This window comes from Oculina patagonica, chromosome 5 (genome assembly GCF_052425735.1).
Source record: "Oculina patagonica isolate OP01 chromosome 5, crgOcupat, whole genome shotgun sequence".
NCBI classification, from domain to species: Eukaryota; Metazoa; Cnidaria; class Anthozoa; order Scleractinia; family Oculinidae; genus Oculina; species Oculina patagonica.
In genome coordinates this window covers 16,537,950-16,565,085 of record NC_135762.1, presented here as the reverse complement: position 1 = coordinate 16,565,085, position 27,136 = coordinate 16,537,950, and the positions used below count along the sequence as shown (strand labels likewise).

The following is a 27,136-nucleotide window of genomic DNA, read 5'->3' as shown; positions in this document are numbered from 1 at the left end:
AAAAGAGTTCGCAAAGCTTGTATTTGGGCGCTCAAAGACTCACAAAAGAAAGCAACAGAAAAAACAGTCAATTTCTCCCAAGGAACGGATTCCAACAGCTACACTTTGTGGCTCGAAAAGAACTCCAAACAGAGCTTTCTTGTTACATGCTGTAACTGTTCACAAACATTTGTGCAAATAACTGCTAGAACAAACACATTTTAAACCTATGCAACCTTCTTTCGGACGCAAAGACAATCCCGATTTTTTCGCACACAAATACAATCCTAGACAAAAATCCATGGGACACTTAAAGAAATAGTGCTCAGTGACCATTCCCTTTGCATTAAGAACGCATTGTTTAATTTTCCGAGCCCCCCTTTCCCCCCAAAACAATGTTGAGATATTGTCCCACGGTATGATGGATAGAAACCAACATTGAATTGGGGGTGGGGGGAGGGGGAGGTCAATTTTTCGTCGAAGTGGTTAAGTGTCCCAGGACTTTTGTCTAGGATTGTATTTGTGAGCTCGGTACTGAACTCGCTATTTTTGGCTATAATGCGATTGCACATGTATTATTTCAATGAAATATCAACGGTTTTAATGCAAATGTAGGTCCACGGCATAAAAGACGTGACACGTGACATCAGAAAATAAGGGGGGGAGGGGTGGGTGAATTATTAAAAAAAAGGCCAGAGAAGCAGGACTTATTTGGATTTGTGGTCGCTCTAACTGTATCTTTGTATAAAGAGGACAGTGTTTTGTGACAAAATCGATTAACTCATCACTTTTTGAACAGATTCGAGTCAATAGGGATCAATATATCGCCTTCATCAGACATGAGGACTATGTCGGAAAGCCCCCAAAACGATATCTTTATCGCAACAAAACAAACTTGACAGGGTTTCTACAGCGATTTTTCTTCTCAAACAGGCAAATCTCTTTTTGGTCATTGAAAAGAAACCATTCTTTTGGCTGTTAATAATTGAACATGTCTGTTCAGCTGAAATTTGACACGAAGATAAGTGCCACTGTTCTGTTGTAATCATGAGATAATGAGATACGCTAACATTTCTCACAACAGTACTCGCCACTGTTTTCCGCTTTTTTATGCCCTAGCTCAGAAATATATGCGTGAAACGCAGCTAAACCGATTGAATATTCAAATAGAAACCCTTTATGAAGTATTCATAAACGATGCTAAACGTTTTGCTCAATTTCTCACAGTACTCGGTGAACAAGCGTTGAGATAAATAATATATGCTAATTATTCTACTCTTGGTTTACGAGTGAGTACTGTTAAAAAAGTGATTAAACGAAGAACCAGTTACAACTATCGAACGTCATGGCATTGAATACACTATTCTTGATATGCTGAGATGAAAACCCAATGAAAATGAGCACGTTCTAAATATTTTAGCTCAAAGAATCATGCGAGTACTGTTGCGTTTCCGGTCGAGCACTGTTCAGGGTACTTACAGTTCTGAGAGGAAATATGATGGTTTTGAACACTTAGGCGCTGTTTCTTGGCAAAGAATAATAAAGATGGAAAGCAATAACGATCCCTGACATTAGTGTACCATGTTATACTGAAAAGAGTTCGCAAAGCTTGTATTTGGGCGCTCAAAGACTCACAAAAGAAAGCAACAGAAAAAACAGTCAATTTCTCCCAAGGAACGGATTCCAACAGCTACACTTTGTGGCTCGAAAAGAACTCCAAACAGAGCTTTCTTGTTACATGCTGTAACTGTTCACAAACATTTGTGCAAATAACTGCTAGAACAAACACATTTTAAACCTATGCAACCTTCTTTCGGACGCAAAGACAATCCCGATTTTTTCGCACACAAATACAATCCTAGACAAAAATCCATGGGACACTTAAAGAAATAGTGCTCAGTGACCATTCCCTTTGCATTAAGAACGCATTGTTTAATTTTCCGAGCCCCCCTTTCCCCCCAAAACAATGTTGAGATATTGTCCCACGGTATGATGGATAGAAACCAACATTGAATTGGGGGTGGGGAGGGGGAGGTCAATTTTTCGTCGAAGTGGTTAAGTGTCCCAGGACTTTTGTCTAGGATTGTATTTGTGAGCTCGGTACTGAACTCGCTATTTTTGGCTATAATGCGATTGCACATGTATTATTTCAATGAAATATCAACGGTTTTAATGCAAATGTAGGTCCACGGCATAAAAGACGTGACACGTGACATCAGAAAATAAGGGGGGAGGGGTGGGTGAATTATTAAAAAAAAGGCCAGAGAAGCAGGACTTATTTGGATTTGTGGTCGCTCTAACTGTATCTTTGTATAAAGAGGACAGTGTTTTGTGACAAAATCGATTAACTCATCACTTTTTGAACAGATTCGAGTCAATAGGGATCAATATATCGCCTTCATCAGACATGAGGACTATGTCGGAAAGCCCCCAAAACGATATCTTTATCGCAACAAAACAAACTTGACAGGGTTTCTACAGCGATTTTTCTTCTCAAACAGGCAAATCTCTTTTTTGGTCATTGAAAAGAAACCATTCTTTTGGCTGTTAATAATTGAACATGTCTGTTCAGCTGAAATTTGACACGAAGATAAGTGCCACTGTTCTGTTGTAATCATGAGATAATGAGATACGCTAACATTTCTCACAACAGTACTCGCCACTGTTTTCCGCTTTTTTATGCCCTAGCTCAGAAATATATGCGTGAAACGCAGCTAAACCGATTGAATATTCAAATAGAAACCCTTTATGAAGTATTCATAAACGATGCTAAACGTTTTGCTCAATTTCTCACAGTACTCGGTGAACAAGCGTTGAGATAAATAATATATGCTAATTATTCTACTCTTGGTTTACGAGTGAGTACTGTTAAAAAAGTGATTAAACGAAGAACCAGTTACAACTATCGAACGTCATGGCATTGAATACACTATTCTTGATATGCTGAGATGAAAACCCAATGAAAATGAGCACGTTCTAAATATTTTAGCTCAAAGAATCATGCGAGTACTGTTGCGTTTCCGGTCGAGCACTGTTCAGGGTACTTACAGTTCTGAGAGGAAATATGATGGTTTTGAACACTTAGGCGCTGTTTCTTGGCAAAGAATAATAAAGATGGAAAGCAATAACGATCCCTGACATTAGTGTACCATGTTATACTGAAAAGAGTTCGCAAAGCTTGTATTTGGGCGCTCAAAGACTCACAAAAGAAAGCAACAGAAAAAACAGTCAATTTCTCCCAAGGAACGGATTCCAACAGCTACACTTTGTGGCTCGAAAAGAACTCCAAACAGAGCTTTCTTGTTACATGCTGTAACTGTTCACAAACATTTGTGCAAATAACTGCTAGAACAAACACATTTTAAACCTATGCAACCTTCTTTCGGACGCAAAGACAATCCCGATTTTTTCGCACACAAATACAATCCTAGACAAAAATCCATGGGACACTTAAAGAAATAGTGCTCAGTGACCATTCCCTTTGCATTAAGAACGCATTGTTTAATTTTCCGAGCCCCCCCTTTCCCCCCAAAACAATGTTGAGATATTGTCCCACGGTATGATGGATAGAAACCAACATTGAATTGGGGGTGGGGAGGGGGAGGTCAATTTTTCGTCGAAGTGGTTAAGTGTCCCAGGACTTTTGTCTAGGATTGTATTTGTGAGCTCGGTACTGAACTCGCTATTTTTGGCTATAATGCGATTGCACATGTATTATTTCAATGAAATATCAACGGTTTTAATGCAAATGTAGGTCCACGGCATAAAAGACGTGACACGTGACATCAGAAAATAAGGGGGGGAGGGGTGGGTGAATTATTAAAAAAAAGGCCAGAGAAGCAGGACTTATTTGGATTTGTGGTCGCTCTAACTGTATCTTTGTATAAAGAGGACAGTGTTTTGTGACAAAATCGATTAACTCATCACTTTTTGAACAGATTCGAGTCAATAGGGATCAATATATCGCCTTCATCAGACATGAGGACTATGTCGGAAAGCCCCCAAAACGATATCTTTATCGCAACAAAACAAACTTGACAGGGTTTCTACAGCGATTTTTCTTCTCAAACAGGCAAATCTCTTTTTTGGTCATTGAAAAGAAACCATTCTTTTGGCTGTTAATAATTGAACATGTCTGTTCAGCTGAAATTTGACACGAAGATAAGTGCCACTGTTCTGTTGTAATCATGAGATAATGAGATACGCTAACATTTCTCACAACAGTACTCGCCACTGTTTTCCGCTTTTTTATGCCCTAGCTCAGAAATATATGCGTGAAACGCAGCTAAACCGATTGAATATTCAAATAGAAACCCTTTATGAAGTATTCATAAACGATGCTAAACGTTTTGCTCAATTTCTCACAGTACTCGGTGAACAAGCGTTGAGATAAATAATATATGCTAATTATTCTACTCTTGGTTTACGAGTGAGTACTGTTAAAAAAGTGATTAAACGAAGAACCAGTTACAACTATCGAACGTCATGGCATTGAATACACTATTCTTGATATGCTGAGATGAAAACCCAATGAAAATGAGCACGTTCTAAATATTTTAGCTCAAAGAATCATGCGAGTACTGTTGCGTTTCCGGTCGAGCACTGTTCAGGGTACTTACAGTTCTGAGAGGAAATATGATGGTTTTGAACACTTAGGCGCTGTTTCTTGGCAAAGAATAATAAAGATGGAAAGCAATAACGATCCCTGACATTAGTGTACCATGTTATACTGAAAAGAGTTCGCAAAGCTTGTATTTGGGCGCTCAAAGACTCACAAAAGAAAGCAACAGAAAAAACAGTCAATTTCTCCCAAGGAACGGATTCCAACAGCTACACTTTGTGGCTCGAAAAGAACTCCAAACAGAGCTTTCTTGTTACATGCTGTAACTGTTCACAAACATTTGTGCAAATAACTGCTAGAACAAACACATTTTAAACCTATGCAACCTTCTTTCGGACGCAAAGACAATCCCGATTTTTTCGCACACAAATACAATCCTAGACAAAAATCCATGGGACACTTAAAGAAATAGTGCTCAGTGACCATTCCCTTTGCATTAAGAACGCATTGTTTAATTTTCCGAGCCCCCCCTTTCCCCCCAAAACAATGTTGAGATATTGTCCCACGGTATGATGGATAGAAACCAACATTGAATTGGGGGGTGGGGAGGGGGAGGTCAATTTTTCGTCGAAGTGGTTAAGTGTCCCAGGACTTTTGTCTAGGATTGTATTTGTGAGCTCGGTACTGAACTCGCTATTTTTGGCTATAATGCGATTGCACATGTATTATTTCAATGAAATATCAACGGTTTTAATGCAAATGTAGGTCCACGGCATAAAAGACGTGACACGTGACATCAGAAAATAAGGGGGGAGGGGTGGGTGAATTATTAAAAAAAAAGGCCAGAGAAGCAGGACTTATTTGGATTTGTGGTCGCTCTAACTGTATCTTTGTATAAAGAGGACAGTGTTTTGTGACAAAATCGATTAACTCATCACTTTTTGAACAGATTCGAGTCAATAGGGATCAATATATCGCCTTCATCAGACATGAGGACTATGTCGGAAAGCCCCCAAAACGATATCTTTATCGCAACAAAACAAACTTGACAGGGTTTCTACAGCGATTTTTCTTCTCAAACAGGCAAATCTCTTTTTGGTCATTGAAAAGAAACCATTCTTTTGGCTGTTAATAATTGAACATGTCTGTTCAGCTGAAATTTGACACGAAGATAAGTGCCACTGTTCTGTTGTAATCATGAGATAATGAGATACGCTAACATTTCTCACAACAGTACTCGCCACTGTTTTCCGCTTTTTTATGCCCTAGCTCAGAAATATATGCGTGAAACGCAGCTAAACCGATTGAATATTCAAATAGAAACCCTTTATGAAGTATTCATAAACGATGCTAAACGTTTTGCTCAATTTCTCACAGTACTCGGTGAACAAGCGTTGAGATAAATAATATATGCTAATTATTCTACTCTTGGTTTACGAGTGAGTACTGTTAAAAAAGTGATTAAACGAAGAACCAGTTACAACTATCGAACGTCATGGCATTGAATACACTATTCTTGATATGCTGAGATGAAAACCCAATGAAAATGAGCACGTTCTAAATATTTTAGCTCAAAGAATCATGCGAGTACTGTTGCGTTTCCGGTCGAGCACTGTTCAGGGTACTTACAGTTCTGAGAGGAAATATGATGGTTTTGAACACTTAGGCGCTGTTTCTTGGCAAAGAATAATAAAGATGGAAAGCAATAACGATCCCTGACATTAGTGTACCATGTTATACTGAAAAGAGTTCGCAAAGCTTGTATTTGGGCGCTCAAAGACTCACAAAAGAAAGCAACAGAAAAAACAGTCAATTTCTCCCAAGGAACGGATTCCAACAGCTACACTTTGTGGCTCGAAAAGAACTCCAAACAGAGCTTTCTTGTTACATGCTGTAACTGTTCACAAACATTTGTGCAAATAACTGCTAGAACAAACACATTTTAAACCTATGCAACCTTCTTTCGGACGCAAAGACAATCCCGATTTTTTCGCACACAAATACAATCCTAGACAAAAATCCATGGGACACTTAAAGAAATAGTGCTCAGTGACCATTCCCTTTGCATTAAGAACGCATTGTTTAATTTTCCGAGCCCCCCTTTCCCCCCAAAACAATGTTGAGATATTGTCCCACGGTATGATGGATAGAAACCAACATTGAATTGGGGGTGGGGAGGGGGAGGTCAATTTTTCGTCGAAGTGGTTAAGTGTCCCAGGACTTTTGTCTAGGATTGTATTTGTGAGCTCGGTACTGAACTCGCTATTTTTGGCTATAATGCGATTGCACATGTATTATTTCAATGAAATATCAACGGTTTTAATGCAAATGTAGGTCCACGGCATAAAAGACGTGACACGTGACATCAGAAAATAAGGGGGGAGGGGTGGGTGAATTATTAAAAAAAAGGCCAGAGAAGCAGGACTTATTTGGATTTGTGGTCGCTCTAACTGTATCTTTGTATAAAGAGGACAGTGTTTTGTGACAAAATCGATTAACTCATCACTTTTTGAACAGATTCGAGTCAATAGGGATCAATATATCGCCTTCATCAGACATGAGGACTATGTCGGAAAGCCCCCAAAACGATATCTTTATCGCAACAAAACAAACTTGACAGGGTTTCTACAGCGATTTTTCTTCTCAAACAGGCAAATCTCTTTTTGGTCATTGAAAAGAAACCATTCTTTTGGCTGTTAATAATTGAACATGTCTGTTCAGCTGAAATTTGACACGAAGATAAGTGCCACTGTTCTGTTGTAATCATGAGATAATGAGATACGCTAACATTTCTCACAACAGTACTCGCCACTGTTTTCCGCTTTTTTATGCCCTAGCTCAGAAATATATGCGTGAAACGCAGCTAAACCGATTGAATATTCAAATAGAAACCCTTTATGAAGTATTCATAAACGATGCTAAACGTTTTGCTCAATTTCTCACAGTACTCGGTGAACAAGCGTTGAGATAAATAATATATGCTAATTATTCTACTCTTGGTTTACGAGTGAGTACTGTTAAAAAAGTGATTAAACGAAGAACCAGTTACAACTATCGAACGTCATGGCATTGAATACACTATTCTTGATATGCTGAGATGAAAACCCAATGAAAATGAGCACGTTCTAAATATTTTAGCTCAAAGAATCATGCGAGTACTGTTGCGTTTCCGGTCGAGCACTGTTCAGGGTACTTACAGTTCTGAGAGGAAATATGATGGTTTTGAACACTTAGGCGCTGTTTCTTGGCAAAGAATAATAAAGATGGAAAGCAATAACGATCCCTGACATTAGTGTACCATGTTATACTGAAAAGAGTTCGCAAAGCTTGTATTTGGGCGCTCAAAGACTCACAAAAGAAAGCAACAGAAAAAACAGTCAATTTCTCCCAAGGAACGGATTCCAACAGCTACACTTTGTGGCTCGAAAAGAACTCCAAACAGAGCTTTCTTGTTACATGCTGTAACTGTTCACAAACATTTGTGCAAATAACTGCTAGAACAAACACATTTTAAACCTATGCAACCTTCTTTCGGACGCAAAGACAATCCCGATTTTTTCGCACACAAATACAATCCTAGACAAAAATCCATGGGACACTTAAAGAAATAGTGCTCAGTGACCATTCCCTTTGCATTAAGAACGCATTGTTTAATTTTCCGAGCCCCCCCTTTCCCCCCAAAACAATGTTGAGATATTGTCCCACGGTATGATGGATAGAAACCAACATTGAATTGGGGGTGGGGAGGGGGAGGTCAATTTTTCGTCGAAGTGGTTAAGTGTCCCAGGACTTTTGTCTAGGATTGTAGCTGATGTTTTTCGAACGTGACACCGGTCAGCGGATATCAATAAACGGGCCGCAATGCGAACGTGAGCTTAGAGTGTGTTCTTCAGTTATTAGTCATTACATCACAGGGCACAGAGGAGTCAAGTTTGTCCGCAGTTCAAAATCTCTACCGTGCAAAACGACCTACAAAAGCCTTTCAAAGCGATCGTGTAAGCCGTACGTGATACAGCGCCGTCTTGCTATACTTGTTTACAGATGGTCTGGTCTGGTGATATCGTATTCGTACCCTCATGTGACATCCGCAGACAGCAATGTTTGTGGGCGTTACCAGAGAGACCAGCAGTAAGAAAGAGAGCTTGTCTTTTTTTCTTCTCGGCACTTCGTGCCTCGTCGGAAAGCTTCGCTTTCCGACCCCCCCTTCGGGCGACGATTTTTTCGCCCGAGGCGACCATTGTCAGAATACGATATCACCAGACGATCTGCAAACAAGTATCGCATGACGGTGTTTGTATCACGTACGCTTACACGATCGCTTTGAAGGTCGTTTTGCACGGTAGAGATTTTGAATTGCGGACAAACTTGACTCCTCTGTGCCTTGTGATTACATCCACACATATTTTTGTTGATGGCTATATGTGAGGTTACACTTTGTGAAAGCTCACATAATAATCGAGGGGAAACTGAGGCGAGTCATCTCGCCTTTGTCCCCACTTGATTTTTTCTTGGCTTGCCTGCATTTGTCGCCCCCCCCCCCCTCCCCTCTGTAGACGGAAGAGTCGTTGCGCATAAACACAAAGGCCTTTATTCAACGAATAGCGAACGTACGAGGATCAACAACATGGATGACTGCTCGACTACATGTGCTTTCTGTCACAACTGGTTTTGACCGGTAACGCGACCGGTAACACAACCGGTTTCGACCGGTAACGCGACTACGTTATATTACGTTACGTAAGGGTCACAAGGTGTCCCACTACACCCCCGCCGACTCAACTACCGAGAGCCTGGAACAGGCTAGTGATCCTCAAAGTGGTTCGATCGGGTTTTTGAGCATATTAGATTATAATTATGTTAAGGCCGCATACAAAACTTATATTTATCAAAGCTAAGGTAGGTAAAGTACTTTAAAGTCAGTTTCATTCCTAAGGATTGAAGAGGCCACAAACCGTGGTTTCTTTTGCATGAAGCGGCTAGGAGTATTACTTCTCCCCCTGGATGGGATGTTAGTCTATCGCAGGTTTTTCCCCTCCCTCCTTCCCTCCCTCCCTCTCTCCCCCCACTTCTCACAGGCATTTCGTTAGGTAACCCTAACAGATCCTCGATTTTTGCCCTTGGGAGGAGAGAGGCACTGCTTGGGTAAAGTACGTTGCCCAAGAAAAAAAAAATCAGGTACCCCGGCCAGTCGCCAGCGCTTGGACCCATACCGCTCGGCACTGACCGTTAATACACGGCGCCCCTCGACCTACAAAAATATCTCTCAAAAAAGTCGTAAAATACTGCTTTATGTCTTTGTTATTTCACATGTGTACGATTGCAGAAGTCTCTTGTCAGCTGAAACATTAAAGTCAAACATTGTAGGCTGGGATCTGACTGAGAGCCAAAAGAACTTTATTTATCAAAATTAGAGAACAATTTTAATTTCTATTTTATGTTACGTAATTGAGCATAGCCAATTAATCGTACGGTATCGTACGGGTGGTGTGCATCGATATCTTTTTTATCACAGCGTCCAGTGTTATTAAGCCAAAAACTCGGCATGTGCAGCTAAGGCTCTTGTGTCTACGGGAGATCAAGTCACTTGTGATATTTCACGGTATATCACTTACAGCATGTAATGAACCTCTTCTATACATTATTATTAAAAACTAGCAATGGTATATTGCAATTCCTGAGTTTTGATTGGTTAACAGGCAATGGTATATGAGGTCATACCATTGACCACAAATATGGTAGCCGGTACGCGTCAACGAAAACAGCTGGGGAGCTCAAATATTGCAATTCTTTGGGCGTTTTTAATAAAACAATTATTCCACTCGCGCTTGTTGGATATGAGATCGTTATAGTCAGCTCGGCGCTACGCGCCTCGTTGGCTATCTACCATCTCATATCCAACGCGCGCTCGTGGAATCATTGTTAAATACACAAGGTCTCACCCATCCCTTAACTACATTATTTCAACAACAACAAGTTTTCCCCTTCATTCGTTTGCTCACTATGCAGTCATGTAAACTAAAAGTTTTCTCTCCCCCTTGAATCCAAGTCTTCCATGTTGGACAGCCAAGTTATCCAACGCTAACAAATCACCTTTCTTCCATTTAAATCCCACTGCGCATTCCCACGTGGTTACCGATATGTGTTGTAGTACTGCAGGCTCAATATCGCTTCCATCCCCGTAATACGTGTGGTGAGGTAGTTTGTGGTCGGGAATTTCAGTAACTTCCCCCAGAAATAACCGGAAGAATGAGCCATGAGCCACAGTTGCCTGGTTAAACCAGATTTTCTCTCCAGTCTCCGGGTGATGTATACAGGCGGGTCTGTTTTGCCAGAAGCGTAAATCCCCGTTGGGATCCCATGTGATGTTGTTGTTGCCTTGCTTTTTTGCTCGTGCTTCCACGACCTATGAAGACAGAATGTAACGAATATATATTAAGTTGGTCGGGGGAACAAGTGCGTTTTTGGCAAATTTCCGTTGAAGTGCTGGAAGAGTTGCCGATTCTTGTTATCCAATCACAAAAAAGCTTGAGCACTCGAGAGTTCACTGAAGACTGTCACGCCAGCATGACATGAGTCGCGCCAGGCTGACAGGATGTGTCATATTGCTTAGGAACTTCGGTCAGTGACTACCAAGCCTCCTACCCACCCACCACTAAAGAGATAATCAGTAAAGGGCCCGGGTCTTACGAGCTGAGCTTGAAATATGTCTGCCTACCTGTCTATCATCTGTGTCAAACTGGTGTTGCCAGCTCCTGTACTTATCATTGGATTTGTCAGGTACATATCTCACGTATCGCACTTGTTTCTCTTCAAACTTTCGCACAACTTCAGGATCCAGTTTGGAGAGAAGTTCGCTGTTTTTAACCAAAGTTGTTTCACCGCCACATCCATCAGCAGGTTCTTTTAGGCAGAAAAAGAAAACCTGTGGGGAGGGGAGGGTTGTAACAATTATTAAGGCTGGATAAAAGGTAACATCTTTTTAAGTTATCAATCCACTGCCTTGTAATGTCTTAAAGTTGATCTGTTTACACGACTAACGCTGTTGTTAGTTTTATCCTCTCTTCGGAGTAACAAGATTAATCTTCCGTTACCGTTTCTTCTGTTTTCTTCGAGAATGCAGAATTTTACATAGAAAATAGCCTTTTGTTCCCATTTCATTTTACTGAGCTTAAAACTTCTCAATAGAGGACGCTTTCGACACTGCCGATCTTAGTAGTATGTAGGGTGCGTGTCACATATACATCAGTTTTCAATTGAGTGTCGTAAACTGAACATAATTACTCTGGCCAATCACAAAGGGAACATCAATGCAGTGAGCCAATCAAAACTCGAAGCAAATACATGTCGCAGGAACGAAGCGTTGGGAAACGTGCGTAAGCGAGTCATGATTGGTCCTGGTTTTAGTTCTGATTGGCCAAGAAAGCGGTGCGAGACTTTTACGCCAATCACTAAGGGAAGTAATGCAAAACCAAAGCAAACGTAAATTATCGCTCTAACATTCCACAAGTCTTTCTTTCGCTCAGTATTTCCAAACGGGCTTTTGTAAATAGATGTCTTTTTAAATTTATTTCTTAAAATCTTTCTTGTGATACATATGATAGGTTTTTTTTCTAGTTTAGCTTAGTTTGTTATTGATTATAAAGCCACACGTATGTTGTGACTGATTTCTTAATTAAGACTTCTACACCGGTGTGCGAACGTCGTGGGTTCGGTTCCCGTCGGGGACTAAGTCCCAGGCTTGCGACAACAGAAAATATATCATTTTCAGCCTTATATTTTGTTCCCTCTGATCATTTGTTCGTCTCAATTTCATCATTTTTAATTGGAACATTTTTAAGTTTTATGAAAGTTTACCTTGGACGGATAGGCTGTAGTGTAAGACAATTCGTTGTGTGGATTAATAGCTAACTCGCCAGGATCATCGTTAGCAGTGTAAGTTCCTACACTTTTGTCGATTTGTTGTCGGAATGATGAAGCACCTTCAAAAGACAGACGTTTCCAAGGTATCTCCTTTGCAATAGTAGAAAAGTCCTGCGCAGTTTGAGCTGGGAGATTACGGAATAATATGGCGGGATGTTGTGCATGGTTCTTCTCTACGTACTCCATACATTTTGCTGCCAACTCGGCGAGGGAGGACTGGTGCGGATTGTTAACTTGCACGCCGTGTGGAAATGACTCTCTTGGCTCTGCAAGGAACTCTGGGAAACCCTTGCCTGTTGAACCAACAATAAACGGCCTGTCCTTTAGCCTTGACTTGAATTTAGTCACCAGCTCCTCTCTGGGTAGTGGCTGAAAAACACTGCTTGCGGTTGGACTTGCCTGTGTTGAATGACGGCAAATAATGTTTTGGGCAAAGGCCTTTCCTGTTCCGGGAATACTGCACCTGGGAAGTCTGCAAAGCCACAGAAGGCAAGATGCCATATCCTGTACGGGAAATAAGTGATGCGGGAATGCGTTCAAGTCACACTTATTCAATTTGAACAAGCTACCTTCCATAAAAATCAAATAAGTGTTATTATCGTTCCCTCGCAAATAATCTTCAAAACAAACAGCCGCTGGATAACAACACCAGCGCCCCAACTGTTAGGCCACGTTGCCTCCGTTCAGTATAAAATGCAGTGCGTGGTTGTATCAACAGGATTCTTAAGTTAAAATGTCTCAAAAGAGAAGTTATTATTAAAGCATAATAACGATATTCGAAGTATTGACATATCCCCACCTTGATGATGACTGGAGGAGGCATTTATATTACTTCTTCCATTACTTTAAATTAGGGGATTGTTGTATGGTATAGCAAGAGGGGTATATAATGATCATGACTTTGAAAACTCAAAAGCCAGTGGACACATTTACATCAGTGAAACCTGAAACCTAAAAGTTATGGTGTAGTTTCGTTCTATATCACTATACTGTCTCCTTTTCAAAATTGAGAAAAAAACCCGAGAGGGGGGCCATCCACCCTACCCCCCAGTATGTGCGAGGGTTAATAAACATCTCTTAATCAAGGAGGGAAAGAATTAAAAAAAATTACACCTATATACCAGTGCACTGAAGCTATTAAGGGGTGTTAACATGAGTTACGCAAGCACGAGGTTTTGATCTCAAATTGGAAAAGTCAGGCAGACTACCCTTGTGTAAAGAAAACAATTGCTCACGTTGATGCTCTTGGCGCAAAGGTAGTTAAATAGTCATAATTCTGGCACCGTTTTGCCTAGATATACAGTAAAATCCCTGTGATAGAGCTGCATAAGCTACAATAAGGTCAATTCATTGGTGTGTAACGGCACATCATTTACATAGCTTAGCTTACTGTTATAGAGTGTCTTCATGGGAACCATGTTAGGGGAGTGAAACAATAAAAGATATTTGCATAGAAATGATTTTTTCCCAAAAGAAAATCATCAATTCACTCCTCTAATTAATATGGCCGCCATGTCTCGGTACACTGTATATTTATATTCAATTGATTCACGAGAAACATGCACTTGCAGTTTTAGTGTGAATAAATTGAATAAGTAACTATAAAATGACTGCTCTCCCAGGAAAGTAATAAAGCCAAGAACAAATTATAGAAACATGTATCGTGCAATCCAATCTAAAGCTCAACACCGTGAAAAAAGGCGTCAGTTGAGCTTTGATGTCTAGCTGCCCTCGAAAACATTTAAATTTATAGAAGCTCTAAGATACAACACGGTTTTCTTTCCCCAGAGGTTTTCTGTTTTCAACGGTGCAATGTCGCTGTTTCTTAGTTATATGTACCGTACTGTTTCCAACCCCGATGCATTGAAGCACAACGGCATCAACTTGCATAAATTAATAGCTGTTATCTGCGTAGAAGAATATAATAATGAATAGTTCCAAACCTCTCGACTAACGGCAAGCCTAGTAAGTTTGTTTTTAAGGAAACTTTAAGCATTAATTTGGACCAGTTAGATATGTTTTGCAGACGATATTAAAGCTGCAGCGAATTTATCCACACCACAGCAACATTCTGAATTATAAACAAATCAGAATTCGTCCCTGTTAAGTTCAGTGAATTAATATTTCTAAGGATATTAACATGAACACAGAACACGCTTATTTTATGACCACCCAAACGTTTTACCTTTGCTATGAGCTCGATATACCGTCACTACCTTGGAACCAACTTTACCTGTCCTTAGCTGATGTGCTTCGAACGTGACACTGATCAGCGGGTATCAATAAACGGTCCGTTGATACTACATACATATATGCTAATTATGATGCATGAGCTTAGTTTTGTGTTCTGCAGTTATAATTTATTACATCCACGCATATTTTTGTCGATGGCTATATGTGGGGCTATACTTTTTGTACGCTCACACAATAAAACGCTTGCAGTAGTGCAAAAAACGTGGGCGTGCGAGGAAAAAACGAGGGGGAACGGCGAAGAAGGGAAAGAGAAGCTAGCAGGATAGAACACGGACGATCCAAGCGATCGTGATCGCCGCAGACGTTAGCGATCGTCTGTGTAATGTTCTCATATAATCGCTCCGATCGCAAGATACTTTTTGAAATGACAGAGGAAGGTGCATGATCTTAAAAAAAAAACAGAAATAGAAAATATATCACAGGGAACTGAACTGCTAAAGTAGTCTGTTCCTATAGACTTCTCGTTTCTCGCACGCCGGAACGTCAAAAGCACCTAAATAAAAAAAAAATCGGCCCTTCGATTTCGAAGCTCACCACTGGTTTCGTAGTTAAGTAGCCTCCTACGCAGACGTTCTTTGTGCTCGTCATGCGTTTCTCGTGGGGGAGAAACGCGTGACGAGTCCACGACTGCGTAGGAGGCTAGTAGTTAAGGGGAACAAATTAAACGTTATGGAAATGAAATTGAGAGAGTAGACAACTCTGCTCCATTTTTTTGTTTGTTTATTGATCGTTTTCAGGTTAAACAGTATCTGGCAGGCCCCCACGTGGTCCTCGTTGGAATATGGAGGCCGATGGAAGGTAAAACAAGTTCGTTTGTAGTTTAGTGAGAGGGGGGGGGGGGGGGGTGAGTGTCAGCTAGCCTGAGACTGATAAGATAAGTTTCTATTCGCACGCTTATTTCCCCCTTAAGGGAACGTTGGCAGTCGAAATAGTGAGCGATAAAGCTAATAGTTTTTCTAACAGTTTTTTGTCATATTTTTCCAGATGCTTCATTATTTTGTGAAGGATTTCTTTGCTCCAGTGATAGCGTCGTCTTATCAGGATGGTGGCAAGTTTAAGCTATACGTTGTGTCTGACTTAATGAAGGTAACGGTGATTACATCAGTCGCACAATGTGTTCAGCCCTTTTTGTATATCATGGACGTGAAGAAATGCTTGAAATTCCGTTTCCTTATGTCCATGACAATGAAAGAACAATGTTTAATAGTAGTACATAAAGAATACTGGTAGGTAAAGGTTAGATCTGCTTTCAAGCCTTGTGGCCGATCAGGCCTGAGCTCATATCATGCATCTCTGAAGTGACTAAGAGTATCTGTACTTCCCACTGGATGGGATACTTGTCCATTGTACATTTATACACCTGAGTGGAGAGAGGCAACCTGAAAGTAAAGTGTGTTGCCCATTGAAAAAAAAAAACCGATTTATTCAATAAACGCAACAAAATTTATCACAATATTCATCTGCTCTTCGACCCGAACGTCGAGCACACGTATCTCGTTTTCAACATGTCATCACTCCAGAGTTCGTACGCGTCTTGAAAACCCTTGAAAATCCTTGAATTTCAGGAGTTCGATTTCAAGGCCTTGAAAGTACTTGAAATTGGTTTTCGGTCCTTGAAAGTCCTTGATTTTTTATTGAACGTCAAGAGGCTTGAAGGCAACGAGAAGACCGCCAAAATAAGCGATTTGTTTTGTTCTTCAGCAAGTACATCAACGGCATAACAGACCGGAAATTGTTGATTTGGGGTAAATTTCATGAAAAAAAGTCTTGAAATTTCCAAGAAGGGTCCTGGGAAGTCCTTGAAAAGTCCTTGAGTTTTTGGCCTGAAAAAGTGCTCGAACCCTGTCCCTCGGACCTAGTCTCTACTCGATAAATACGCAACGCGCCTTATGGTGGATTTCCACTGACGCGTAATTTTTTACGTGCGTAAAAAATAGAGACAATGTATGAACGGCTTGCGTACACGTTTACGCAGGCCGTTCATACATTGTCTCTAATTTTTTTCACGCACGTAAAAATTTACGCGTCAGTGGAAATCCACCATTACACAAAATGAACGTAAAATTTCAGTTCGGAACACCCATGAACACAATGCAGTGACCCTGGCCAGGGCTTGCATATTGTCCTCCACTGGGTGCTTATTCGCACTCGAAGTACTTTTGTCTTTTAAGACATAAACACACTGTTATTTAAAAATAACAGTGTATTTACTAAACGGTCCCACCATTCTCGTGTAATCGCCTGATTGCTAGGGCCGAGTCTTTAATAGACGCCCAAATAAAAAGATCCCTTGTGGTAACTTGCAAACAAGAGAACGCATGCTGTCTTTGTAAGAACCAACAATAACTAAATCGCTTGTTTTTGTGATTTTCAGCCAATTACGCATGGTGCAGTGTCTTTTAAAGCTTGGACATGGTCTTCATTCGCACCACTCTACATCAGAAACATAACATTTAACATTGATCGACAGTCCTCGGTAAGTCAGTTGGATTGTTACTTTTAACAAAAAAAAAACGACTTTGGCCTATACGACGGGCTAAAGCCTAACTCCGTTGTCAAACTGACAAACCCTTGTTTGTGTTTAATTTTTTTCTTCTTTTTTGGTAGAAACTGGTTTACGCAGATGAATTGAAAGATCTTTTACAAACAAGCAAATGTGAAAGTGCTCAGCATTGTGTCTTTACCATGAAACCTTTGGACATGAGCAGTGGAAAAGACCTGGGACCGACAAACGTCTTCTACCCTTCCAACCTATCAGAAACAGTGGGTTTGAAAGATCCTCGACTGAAGGCGGGTGAAAACCATTACTTTTAGAATAGTGTAAGGCGGACGTGTTTATAGAGAATAGCGTCAGTAACAAAAAGATTCAAATATTTTTTAAGACTGCAGCGATATACAACTCTATCGTAATAAAACAGCGTTTTATTGAAAAAGCGAATATCTTGTCCGTGAGGACAAACCAGTATTCTGAGATTTACAAAATGATCTACAAATCGAAAATGGTATAAAACGCTTAAGTCGCACCCAGTCAAATGGATCTTACCGCTGGAGCGTATCCCCGTTTCTGCAGCATTAAGCGACTATAAGTATTGCGATTCCCCCTTGGACGAGATGCTAGTCCATTATAGGTTACCCCCAGCATTTTGTCAAGTTTTCCTAATAGATTTTATACTCGCGGGGCGGGTACTGTGAGAGTGCTCCGGCCATGCCCAGGAACACAACATAATTACGGCGGCCAGGGCTGGGACCCGGACCGCTCGATCCAGAGTCCATTTTACTGGCCATAAGGGAGAACAGGCTGAAAAACAGTTAGATTTACTGTGGTAAATGAATACTGGCAACGTTAGACCGTTTTGAGGCTGTCAGAATACATTTTACCATGTATCCTTAAAGTAATAGTTTAGTACGGTAAAAAAACAAACACCCAAGAGTTATGAATAAACCAAAAAAGAACAAGGATGGTAGTATTGGAGGAGATTGACACCGATTATGGAGGACGAACTTGACAAAATAGGATTTTTCCAACTACGCACCATCCGTGAAGTGGCGCTGTTTGACTAGTGATTTTTGTCAATCTTCTTCTTTGCTAATTTTTTGTATTTGAAGATAATTTTGTAAATGGTAAAAAGGGACTTATTCAGTTATCATCATCCCTCATAGTCAGAATATAGCACTTTAAGCTGAAAGGTTTGAGAGGGGCATTGCTTTCTAGTTTTGTGTTTGCGTTTCTGGCAAGTAACGCAAATTTCGTCAACATGGGCGCATTGGTCAGCATCACGTGACAGTGGTTGCTTTGTATTTTAGATTGTTAAAGTTGCCCGGATGTCCAAGACAGGAGAGTTCAGCGTGTCAGTTGAGGCCCAGTCTCCCGCATGTTTTGTGTGGCTGGTAGCCAAAGATGTCCGAGGCCGGTTCTCGGAGAATGGATTCCTATTAACAGAACCTACTAAGACGGTATGTAAACGTTAGGTTTATAGCCCTTATTTATAGGCCAGAGTCAAGATTATGCGCTACAGTAGTGGAAACAAAACAGTCGACATTTTTTGAAACAGAAAGTTTTGAGCTCATGATTTTCGTGTGCGCGTTTCAATTGTATATGACCTTATGTATGATTCTTTCTAATCAAACATACTATGAATGAAGAGAGTCAGTTGATCATTATGTAAGGCTGTGTCCGTTGGTTACACTCAGCATATCACACATTCATGCTACGGTCCTTTAGCCGGGATTTTCTTGAGACGGTGTGGGGGGTTAGGTGTAGTGGGGGTGGTGCGTGGTGGGGTGTTTGTGTGTGGGGGGGGAAGGGGTTTGCTGGAGGTTAGCTCGTGGTTCTTGTATATCTGTAGAGGTTAATGCTGTTACGACGCAAACTGTTCCAGCGGTATAGGCCAAGGTTTGCATCCATGTTGAAGAAAAAAACACGAAAAAATCATCATTATAGTAATATAGTTGGAGAATGCGCGTAACAGTCGAAGCATGAGACGATTGTTTCTAAAATCCTATGTTTGAAAAATGTTATATTTGCTTTTTTATTCTTATGGCTGTTACACATTTTTATTCAGGTGGTGTTCTACAGCTGGCAAGATACAACAGAGCAAGATTTAGAAAAATCTCTGTACATCAAGTCTCTTTATGATCTATACACCTAAATAACTGGCTTATTTAGCAACAGAATTGACCTGAACAAGCAATGACACGGTCATTGCTTATTCAGGTTGGGGAAACAAGCAGTTGAAAAAAAACTGCAAAATTTCTTGCACGATTACTCATGAGTGGAAAGGAATCAAGGAGCTCCTTTTTATGTAAGCAGGGCAGTTCCAAAATTGTCAATTTAAATGTTGCAAACGATTAATTTGTAATACGAATAGTTTAATTTTTCTACGAGAAATTTTTGATGACAAAGCACATAAGTTTAAAAAAACAACATTTCAGCCCCATCTTGTTTAGGTAAGGTAGGTAGGTAGGTAGGTAATCTTTATTTTTCACACGGTTAATACATTCAGCTTTAAAACAATACATACAACCCTTTTATAAATAATAAATTTCTAGTGATAAGCTAATTATAACGAAAAAAGCTGCTTTCCACAAATGCAGTGCCTTATAGTACTTGTTTTACTAAAGGTTTAAATTGCCCAACGTTACGTTACAGAAGCAATCTTTTGTGTGTCCACTGTACTAGTGAGTACCTGAGTATGTATAATTGTGCGCTTGTGTGAAAAACTGAATTTTAAACAAGTCGTCCCTGTTTAGTTCAGTGAATTCATGAGTTCTAAGAATATTAACATGAACACAAAACACGTATTTTTTTGACCACGCAAAAGGTTTACGTTTGTTATGTGCTCGATATACCGTCAGTATATCATGAATGAAGAGCCAAATTATTCCCTCGAAGTCGACATTGCAACCTTAAATCTTCGGAAAAACCTGATACTAGAGAGGGAAAAAATGCAGAACTCGTGACTTGTGGGTTATTTCATGGTATGCCACTTGAAAACAATGCATAACTGGCATATATGTTTAGGCCGCATAAAGAACTTATATTTATATCAAAGTTAAGGTAGGTAAAGTACCTTAAAGTCCGTTTCATTGCTAAGGATTGGAGAGGCCACAAACTCCTGTTTCTTTTGCTTGAAGCGGCTAGGAGTATTGCTACTTCCCCTGGATTGGATGCTAGTCCGTCTCAGGTTTACCCTCTCCTTCCTTCCTTCCTTCCTTTCTTCCCTCCCCCCCCCCCCCCCCCCCCCCCCCCACTTCTCCCAAGCAGTTTGCCAGGTTACCCTAAAAGATCCTCGATTTTTGCCCTTGGGTGGAGGAAAGCACTGTTAGGTTAAGTTTGTTGCCCAAGAAAAAAAAAACCTCAGTTATCCCGGCCAGTCGCCAGCTCTTGGACCCAGACCGCTCGGTCCAGAAAACAAGGCACTAACCGTTAATCCACGGTGCCCCTCGCCCTACAAAAATATTTCTCAAAATAATCTCAAACTTCAGTCTTATGACTTGGTTATTTCACATGTGGACGATTGCAATAGTCTCCAGTCTTATGAAACATAAAAAAGTCAAACTAGACTGGAAGCCAAAAGAACTTTACTTATCAAACTTAGTGAACAATTTTTATTTCGATTTTATGTTACGTTATTAAACATAGCCAATTTATCGTACGGTATTCTACGGGTGGTCTGCAACAATATCTGTTTTATCTCAGCGACCTGTGTTATTAAGCCAAAAACACTTCATGTGTAGTTAAGGCTCTTGTGTCTATAAGAAATCAAGTCACTTGTGGCATATATTTCACGGTATATCATTTACAGCATGAAATGAGCGTCTAATATACATTAATACGCAAGTTCTCACCCCGCCCTTAAAACTACGTTATTTCAACAACAAGTTTTCCCCAATAGTTATTTGCTCGCTATGCAGTCATGTAAACTAAAATTTTTCTCTCCCCTTTGAATCCAAGTCTTCCATGCTGAACAGCCAAGTTATCCAACACTAACAAATCACCTTTCTTCCATTTAAACCCCACTGCGCATTCCCACGTGGTTGCCAGTAGGTGTTGTAGTACTGCAGGCTCAATATCGCTTCCATCCCCGTAATACGTGTGCATGGGCAGTTTGTGGTCGGGGATTTCAGTAGATCCCCCTCCCCTCCCCTCAAGGTATAACCGGCATAACGAGCCATGATGATCAGTTGCCTGGTTAAACCAGATTTTCTCTCCAGTCTTCGGGTGATGTATAAAGGCGGGTCTGGTTTGCCAGAGGCGTAAATCCCCGTTAGGATCCCATGTGATGTTGTTGCCTCGCTCTTTTGCACGTTTTTCCACGACCTGCAAAGACACAATGCAACGAATATATTAAGTTGGTTGGGGAAACAACTGTCGTTTTTGGGTAAGTTTCTGTTGAAGTGCTCGTAGAGTTGCCGATTCTTATCCAATCACAAAAAAGCTTGAACATTCGAGAGTACACTGAAGACTGTCACGCCAGCGTGACAGGATTCACGCCAGGCTGACAGGATGTGTCATATTGCTTAGGAACTTCGGTCAGTGACTATCAACCCTCCCACCCACCCACCCACCCACCCACTAAAGGGATAATCAGTAAAGGTCTTATGAGCGCCTGCCTACCTCTCTATCATCCGTTTCAAACACGTGTTGCCAGTTCATGTACTTATCATTGGATTTGTCAGGTACATATCTCGCGTATCGCACTTGTTTCTCTTCAAACCTTCGCACAATTTCAGGATCCAGTTTGGAGAGAAGTTCGCTGTTTTTAACCAAAACTGTTTCACCGCCACAACCATCAGCACGTTCTTTCAGGCAGAAAAAGTAAATCTGTGGGGAGATGAGGGTAGTAACAATTAGTTAGGGTAGATAGACGGTAATATTTTGAAGTTACTTCCTTTATCAAATCCATTGCCCTTTAATGTCTGAAAGTTTCGACCATAATGTTGCTCATAAAATAATTTTAAAAAGGCTAAAAAGAGATAAAAGTTATTAAAGTTCTTAAAAACAAAATGTTTTCGACTGGAAGGTCATCATCAGTGTTAAATGAACATTTACATTCAGCTTGGTTTTGTGTTGTTATGTAATTCCCGAGGTGAACAGTTTGGCGATAAAACAGTGCACCTGTTTATTCAAAGTTGGTTTCTCGCAAGCAATCAACAGGCCTTCCATTATTTTGCGTCGAAAAGTTGTTTTTTCCGTGAACGCAATGTTCCATGTGTATTTGTGATCTGGGTTTTTTGCGAGGTGGCGGGCTGGCTCCGAGTTATGGGTCTTATTCTCGTGCTCTGCTTTCCGCACTGTGAAATTACGTTTTGTTTCGCCGATGTAAGTTTCGCCACAATTGCACACGGCACGATAGATAACATTTGATTTGTGGCCGCTTTTGTCTTTGAGGTTAAATAAACTTTTGATCTTTCGGGTTTGCCAGACATTAATAAACATGAAGCGCCAATCCGTGAAAATGTTCAGTTTGTTTATGAACCGTTTACTGAGCTTCTCGTTGTCGTGGGAGTAGGGTAACTTGATATATATTTTCTTTCTCTCGTCAAACATGTATTCTGGTATTAACCTTTTCTCCTTTTCCGTTTGGTTGCGAAAACTGTTGACTGTGGATTAACACTATTGTTAGTTTTATCCTCTCTTGGGAGATCAAGATTGATCTCCCGTTAACGTTTCTTCTGTTCTCTTCGAGACTGCAGAATTTTACATAGTAAATACAGCTTAAAAAGTGTCTACACAGGACGCTTTTGTCCATGCCGATCTTAGTAGTATGCAGAACGCGTGTTACATATAACTCGCCACGAGACTCTTTAGATCAGTGTTAAGAACATCCGACCGCTGTGCGGAACGTCGTTCGTGGGTTCGATTCCCGTCGGGGACTAAGTCCCAGCCTTGCGACAACAGAAATTTACATCATTTTCAGCCTTATATTTGGATCATTTATTCGTCTTAATTCCATCATTTTTCATTCGAACATTTTTACGTTTTATCAAAGTTTACCTTGGACGGATAGGCTTTAGTGTAAGACAGTTCGTTGTGTGGATCTATAGAAACTTCATCAGGATTATCGTTAGAAGTGTAAATTCCTGCACTTTTGTCGATTTGTTTTCGGAATGCTGCACCACCTTCGTAAGTCATACGTTTCCAAGGAATCTCCTTTGCAATAGTAGAAAAGTCCTGCGCAGTTTGAGCTGGCAGATTGCGGAATAATATGGCGGGGTGTTGTGCATGGTTCTTCTCTACATACTCCATACATTTTGCTATCAACTCGGCGAGGGAGGACTGGTGCGGATTGTTAACTTGCACGCCGTGTGGAAACGACTCTCTTGGCTCTGCAAGGAATTCTGGGAAACCTTCGCCTGTTGAACCAACAGTAAACGGCCTGTCCTTGAGCCTCGACTTGAATTTAGTCACCAGTTCCTCTCTGGGTAGTGGTTGAAAAACACTCCTTGCGGTTGGACTTGCCTGTGTTGAATGACGGCAAATAATGTTTGTAACATGGGCCTTGCTGGTTCCGGGAATACTGCACCTAGGAATTCTTGAGAAAGATGCGCGAAGCCACAGAAGGCAAGCTGCCATATCCTGCAAAGGAGATAAATGATACAGGAATGCGTTCAAACCACAACCATTATAACATTTAAACAAGCTGGTTTCGAAGAAACTTAAAGTGGGGTACTATTGTACACTCACAAATAATCCTTTAATAATCGTAATATTTCCAAAAAATCGTAAAATCGTAAAACAATTTAATTTATAAAGCAAGTCTGCCGCACCTTTGATTATGCAGTCTGCTAAGGTGCTAAATATCGCAATGACAGGAAAATGACGAGACACGCTCATCAGGACGTTGTCGAGAGCGACCCCACTTTATAGGCTATCTTTAAAATAGGGAATGGGGAATCGGGGAATGGGGAATGAGGAATGGGGAATGGGCTGGGGAATCTTTAAAATGGGGAATCTTTAAAAGCGGGAATCTTTAAAACGGGGAATCTTTAAAAGCGGGAATCTTTAAAATGGGGAATCTTTAAAAGCGGGAATCTTTAAAATGGGGAATCTTTAAAAGCGGGAATCTTTAAAATGGGGAATCTTTAAAAGCGGGAATCTTTAAAACTGGGAATCTTTAAAAGCGGGAATCTTTAAAATGGGGAATCTTTAAAAGCGGGTATCTTTAAAATGGGGAATCTTTAAAAGCGGGAATCTTTAAAACGGGGAATCTTTAAAAGCGGGAATCTTTAAAATGGGGAATCTTTAAAAGCGGGAATCTTTAAAACGGGGAATCTTTAAAAGCGGGAATCTTTAAAATGGGGAATCTTTAAAAGCGGGAATCTTTAAAGCGGGGAATCTTTAAAAGCGGGAATCTTTAAAGCGGGGAATCTTTAAAACGGGGAATCTTTAAAACGGGGAATCTTTAAAAGCGGGAATCTTTAAAGCGGGGAATCTTTAAAACGGGGAATCTTTAAAACGGGGAATCTTTAAAAGCGGGAATCTTTTAAAATGGGGAATCTTTAAAAGCGGGAATCTTTAAAACGGGGAATCTTTAAAACGGGGAATCTTTAAAAGCGGGAATCTTTAAAACGAGGAATCTTTAAAAGCGGGAATCTTTAAAAAGACGTCTGACAGAAATCGGTGGTTTAATTGACAAATTTAAACTCGGTGCGCGAAGATCTCTCGCTTCGCGCCGAACACAGCGTACCGTAGTTTACAAAGGTACTTGATGGTCGACTTTTTCCGCTTGAAATTGTTCACAGAAACTTCTAAAATTCATTCAGTTTATGTACAGCAAGTCGACCAAAATACTGAGCGAAAAATAAAGGAGAAAAATTTAACCAAAAGTAACTTTATTCAACCAAAATTCGAGGCCAAAAACCAGATAACGGCACTTTATAAGCGCGAGCTTCGAAATTTACGGGCCGGGAATAAACAGATATAAACAAACAGAATTAAACACTTACATCAAGCTGCCTTTACCGGCATTAAGTACAGTAGCCCATAGAGGTGAATCAGTGTTGAAAAATAAACATTGCTGGGGCTGCAAAAATGACCAGACGATGCATTGAAAAAGTTTTGAATTTGATGCGTACGTGACAAACCCAACTCAGTGCAGCTGAAATCCCCGCCAATCATGTGGTTTTCCAGGTCGGAAGTTCAGTTCCGCCATATTTTATTTTATATTTTTTCACGACTCGACAATGATTGGAATAGAGTTCGAAAATTCACTAATGGAAGTTAATCTACGTCTGTAAACGCTGAAATAAACTACAGTACATATCGGCGAAGGATTTTATATATATATATGTATCTTTTATAAAAAGTATTGGGGTTGTCAACGCCTCAGCAGGAATGTTCATTTAGCACAGCGACCTTGTCACGACATCTTGCAGAAAGTAGTCACAAAGAACAAGTCCGGATATTCGTGGGCGAATAGCAATACCGTATTTTCGTTATTTTTTTCATCGTCAAGCAACGTCGAGGGGTTTTCAAATCGTGAAAACTCGCCAACGTGTAGAACAAAGCGACAGATATACATTCTGTGATAAATAAAGTTTAAACTTGACCGTTGCGACATTTCCTGTAAAATTCTTGCGCCATTTCCTGTAAAATATGGCTAGCATGTTAGAATAATGCCGGTAATGCCGGTAAAGGCAGCTTGATGTAAGTGTTTTAATTCTGTTTGTTTATATCTGTTTATTCCCGGCCTGTAAATTTCGAAGCTCGCGCTATAAAGTCTATAATGCATTAGTCAATTGAAACCCCGGCCCCCCGACCCCCGGGACTTAGCGGGGATTTAACGCGTCCAAAGCCGGGATTTAACGCACTTTTAACGGCGCGTTGGCCCCGGTGGGCGGTGGTTTTAACAAAATGTCAGTAGACCGGGGCCATGGAGCGGTGATTTAACAGCACGCGATCAGGGGGACGGCAGCCGGGATTTAACATAAAGGACTAAATGTTTTTCTCAAAATGTTCGTTCTGAGGAATCCCTTCTGAAAAGTCTCCACGCTTCTTCCTTGATATTTAAAGCCTTTCGCGACGCCTGGGTTTGTATTTAATATGTTCACACGATAAAAATAGACTCATTGTACTTGAAATCTGCCATCTTTGTACACTATCGTCTCCAAGAAAGTAGTTTCTGTTACTGAGATTTCAGCCGTGAATCATATCATAGGGTGAAAGCTGTTCACCTTTAGAAGAAATTCTTCTATTTTGTCACTTCTTGTGTCCGTCGTCAATAAATCGTTTCCAAAGGATAGGCTTATTGCTACTTGTCTGAGTATTTCGTTTTCTATTTTGGCCGTGAAGATGACAGCGGAAACTGCGGCGATTGTCGTGCCCATGGCTGTTTGATGTGCTTAAAGATAATCTTTTCCATTGAATTGGAACGAGCTTTCTTGAAAGATCACACTGAGCAACTCTCTTACCGAGTACGGCAGGGCCGTAGCTAGCCAGAGGCAAGACGAGGCACTTACCTCGTCTAGATTTTAACCCAATTTTAATAACAAATTTTTTTGTTGGGGAAATGATCCCAAGTTAAAAATATTTATTTCTCTCAAGAAATACCTTAAGAAAAATCTTGAAGAAAGAGTTTCAGGGCTTCTAGATTTCAAAATTTTCTGAAGGGCATGCCTCCAGTTCCCCCTAGCAAGATCTTGCCTCTTCTATGGCAAATGCCCTGTACGGGAGGGTTTCCTTGATGAAATTCTCCGTATGCTTCGCATACAGTGTTAATGAGAAAAGGAAAGCTTTCTTTAGGCTGTTTGGGCATGGCACTGTAATCTTCTCAATGAAGTTATTAAAGTCTGTCGCACGAAGCTTGTCGCTGTGCTATCGGCTTAAGTAGATGGTCAACAAAAGCTGAAATACGTTCTGTAGGGCAATCACACCCCGATATTATGGGTCTTCCGGCAGGCGTGTTCATAATGGCTAATTAT

General features: G+C 40.6%; 4 protein-coding genes across 7 annotated transcripts in view; 1 reads left to right on the top strand and 3 right to left on the bottom strand.

Moving 5' to 3' along the window:
• LOC144653019 (beta-mannosidase-like) overlaps nt 1–20,444 on the top strand; it is a 39,935-nt gene extending 19,491 nt beyond the window's left edge. The window contains exons 17-22 of the mRNA XM_078512922.1: nt 15,451–15,511; nt 15,698–15,799; nt 17,088–17,189; nt 17,321–17,503; nt 18,518–18,667; nt 19,276–20,444. Of these exons, the coding sequence (XP_078369048.1) occupies nt 15,451–15,511; nt 15,698–15,799; nt 17,088–17,189; nt 17,321–17,503; nt 18,518–18,667; nt 19,276–19,362 (685 nt within the window). The 3' untranslated portion in view covers nt 19,363–20,444. The remainder of the gene's footprint in view (nt 1–15,450; nt 15,512–15,697; nt 15,800–17,087; nt 17,190–17,320; nt 17,504–18,517; nt 18,668–19,275) is intronic.
• On the bottom strand, nt 9,408–14,748 carry LOC144653027 (dapdiamide synthesis protein DdaC-like). 4 transcript variants are annotated; one of them, XM_078512933.1, is made up of 4 exons: nt 12,395–13,303; nt 11,256–11,462; nt 10,540–10,943; nt 9,408–9,576 (listed from the first exon to the last, which is right to left on the bottom strand). In XM_078512933.1, coding segments are annotated over exons 1-4 (1,254 nt in total). In that variant the 5' UTR covers nt 13,037–13,303; the 3' UTR covers nt 9,408–9,575. The 4 variants fall into 4 exon arrangements, with proteins under 4 accessions (XP_078369059.1, XP_078369060.1, XP_078369062.1 ...); XM_078512934.1 differs by lacking the exon at nt 9,408–9,576 and adding an exon at nt 14,646–14,748 and having other exon boundaries at nt 9,919–10,943; nt 12,395–12,964; XM_078512936.1 differs by lacking the exon at nt 9,408–9,576 and adding an exon at nt 14,694–14,715 and having other exon boundaries at nt 9,919–10,943; nt 12,395–12,964.
• Nucleotides 20,445–20,684: 240 nt separating the features above from the next.
• On the bottom strand, nt 20,685–22,379 carry LOC144655024 (dapdiamide synthesis protein DdaC-like). The gene is made up of 3 exons (XM_078515243.1): nt 22,332–22,379; nt 21,831–22,037; nt 20,685–21,533 (listed from the first exon to the last, which is right to left on the bottom strand). Exons 1-3 carry the CDS (start codon nt 22,377–22,379, stop codon nt 21,120–21,122), a joined length of 669 nt encoding a protein of 222 aa, XP_078371369.1. The 3' UTR covers nt 20,685–21,119.
• Nucleotides 22,380–23,147: 768 nt separating this feature from the next.
• Nucleotides 23,148–23,909, bottom strand: LOC144653035 (uncharacterized). Its single transcript, XM_078512945.1, has one exon. The coding sequence runs from the start codon at nt 23,787–23,789 to the stop codon at nt 23,190–23,192; it is 600 nt and encodes a 199-aa protein (XP_078369071.1). The 5' UTR covers nt 23,790–23,909; the 3' UTR covers nt 23,148–23,189.
• Nucleotides 23,910–27,136: the final 3,227 nt, after the last annotated feature.

Coding starts and splice junctions, on each gene's coding strand:
- LOC144653027 (XM_078512933.1), bottom strand. CDS start 13,036: ATGGAAGGTAGCTTGTTCAAATTGAATAAGTGTGACTTGAACGCATTC. Junction 11,463..12,394: donor CTACAGCCTATCCGTCCAAG/GTAAACTTTCAT, acceptor CCCTCCCCACAG/GTTTTCTTTTTCTGCCTAAA. Junction 10,944..11,255: donor TTGACACAGATGATAGACAG/GTAGGCAGACAT, acceptor CTGTCTTCATAG/GTCGTGGAAGCACGAGCAAA.
- LOC144655024 (XM_078515243.1), bottom strand. CDS start 22,379: ATGGAAGGCCTGTTGATTGCTTGCGAGAAACCAACTTTGAATAAACAG. Junction 22,038..22,331: donor AACCAACTTTGAATAAACAG/GTGCACTGTTTT, acceptor ATCTCCCCACAG/ATTTACTTTTTCTGCCTGAA. Junction 21,534..21,830: donor TTGAAACGGATGATAGAGAG/GTAGGCAGGCGC, acceptor GTGTCTTTGCAG/GTCGTGGAAAAACGTGCAAA.
- LOC144653035 (XM_078512945.1), bottom strand. CDS start 23,789: ATGGCAGCTTGCCTTCTGTGGCTTCGCGCATCTTTCTCAAGAATTCCT.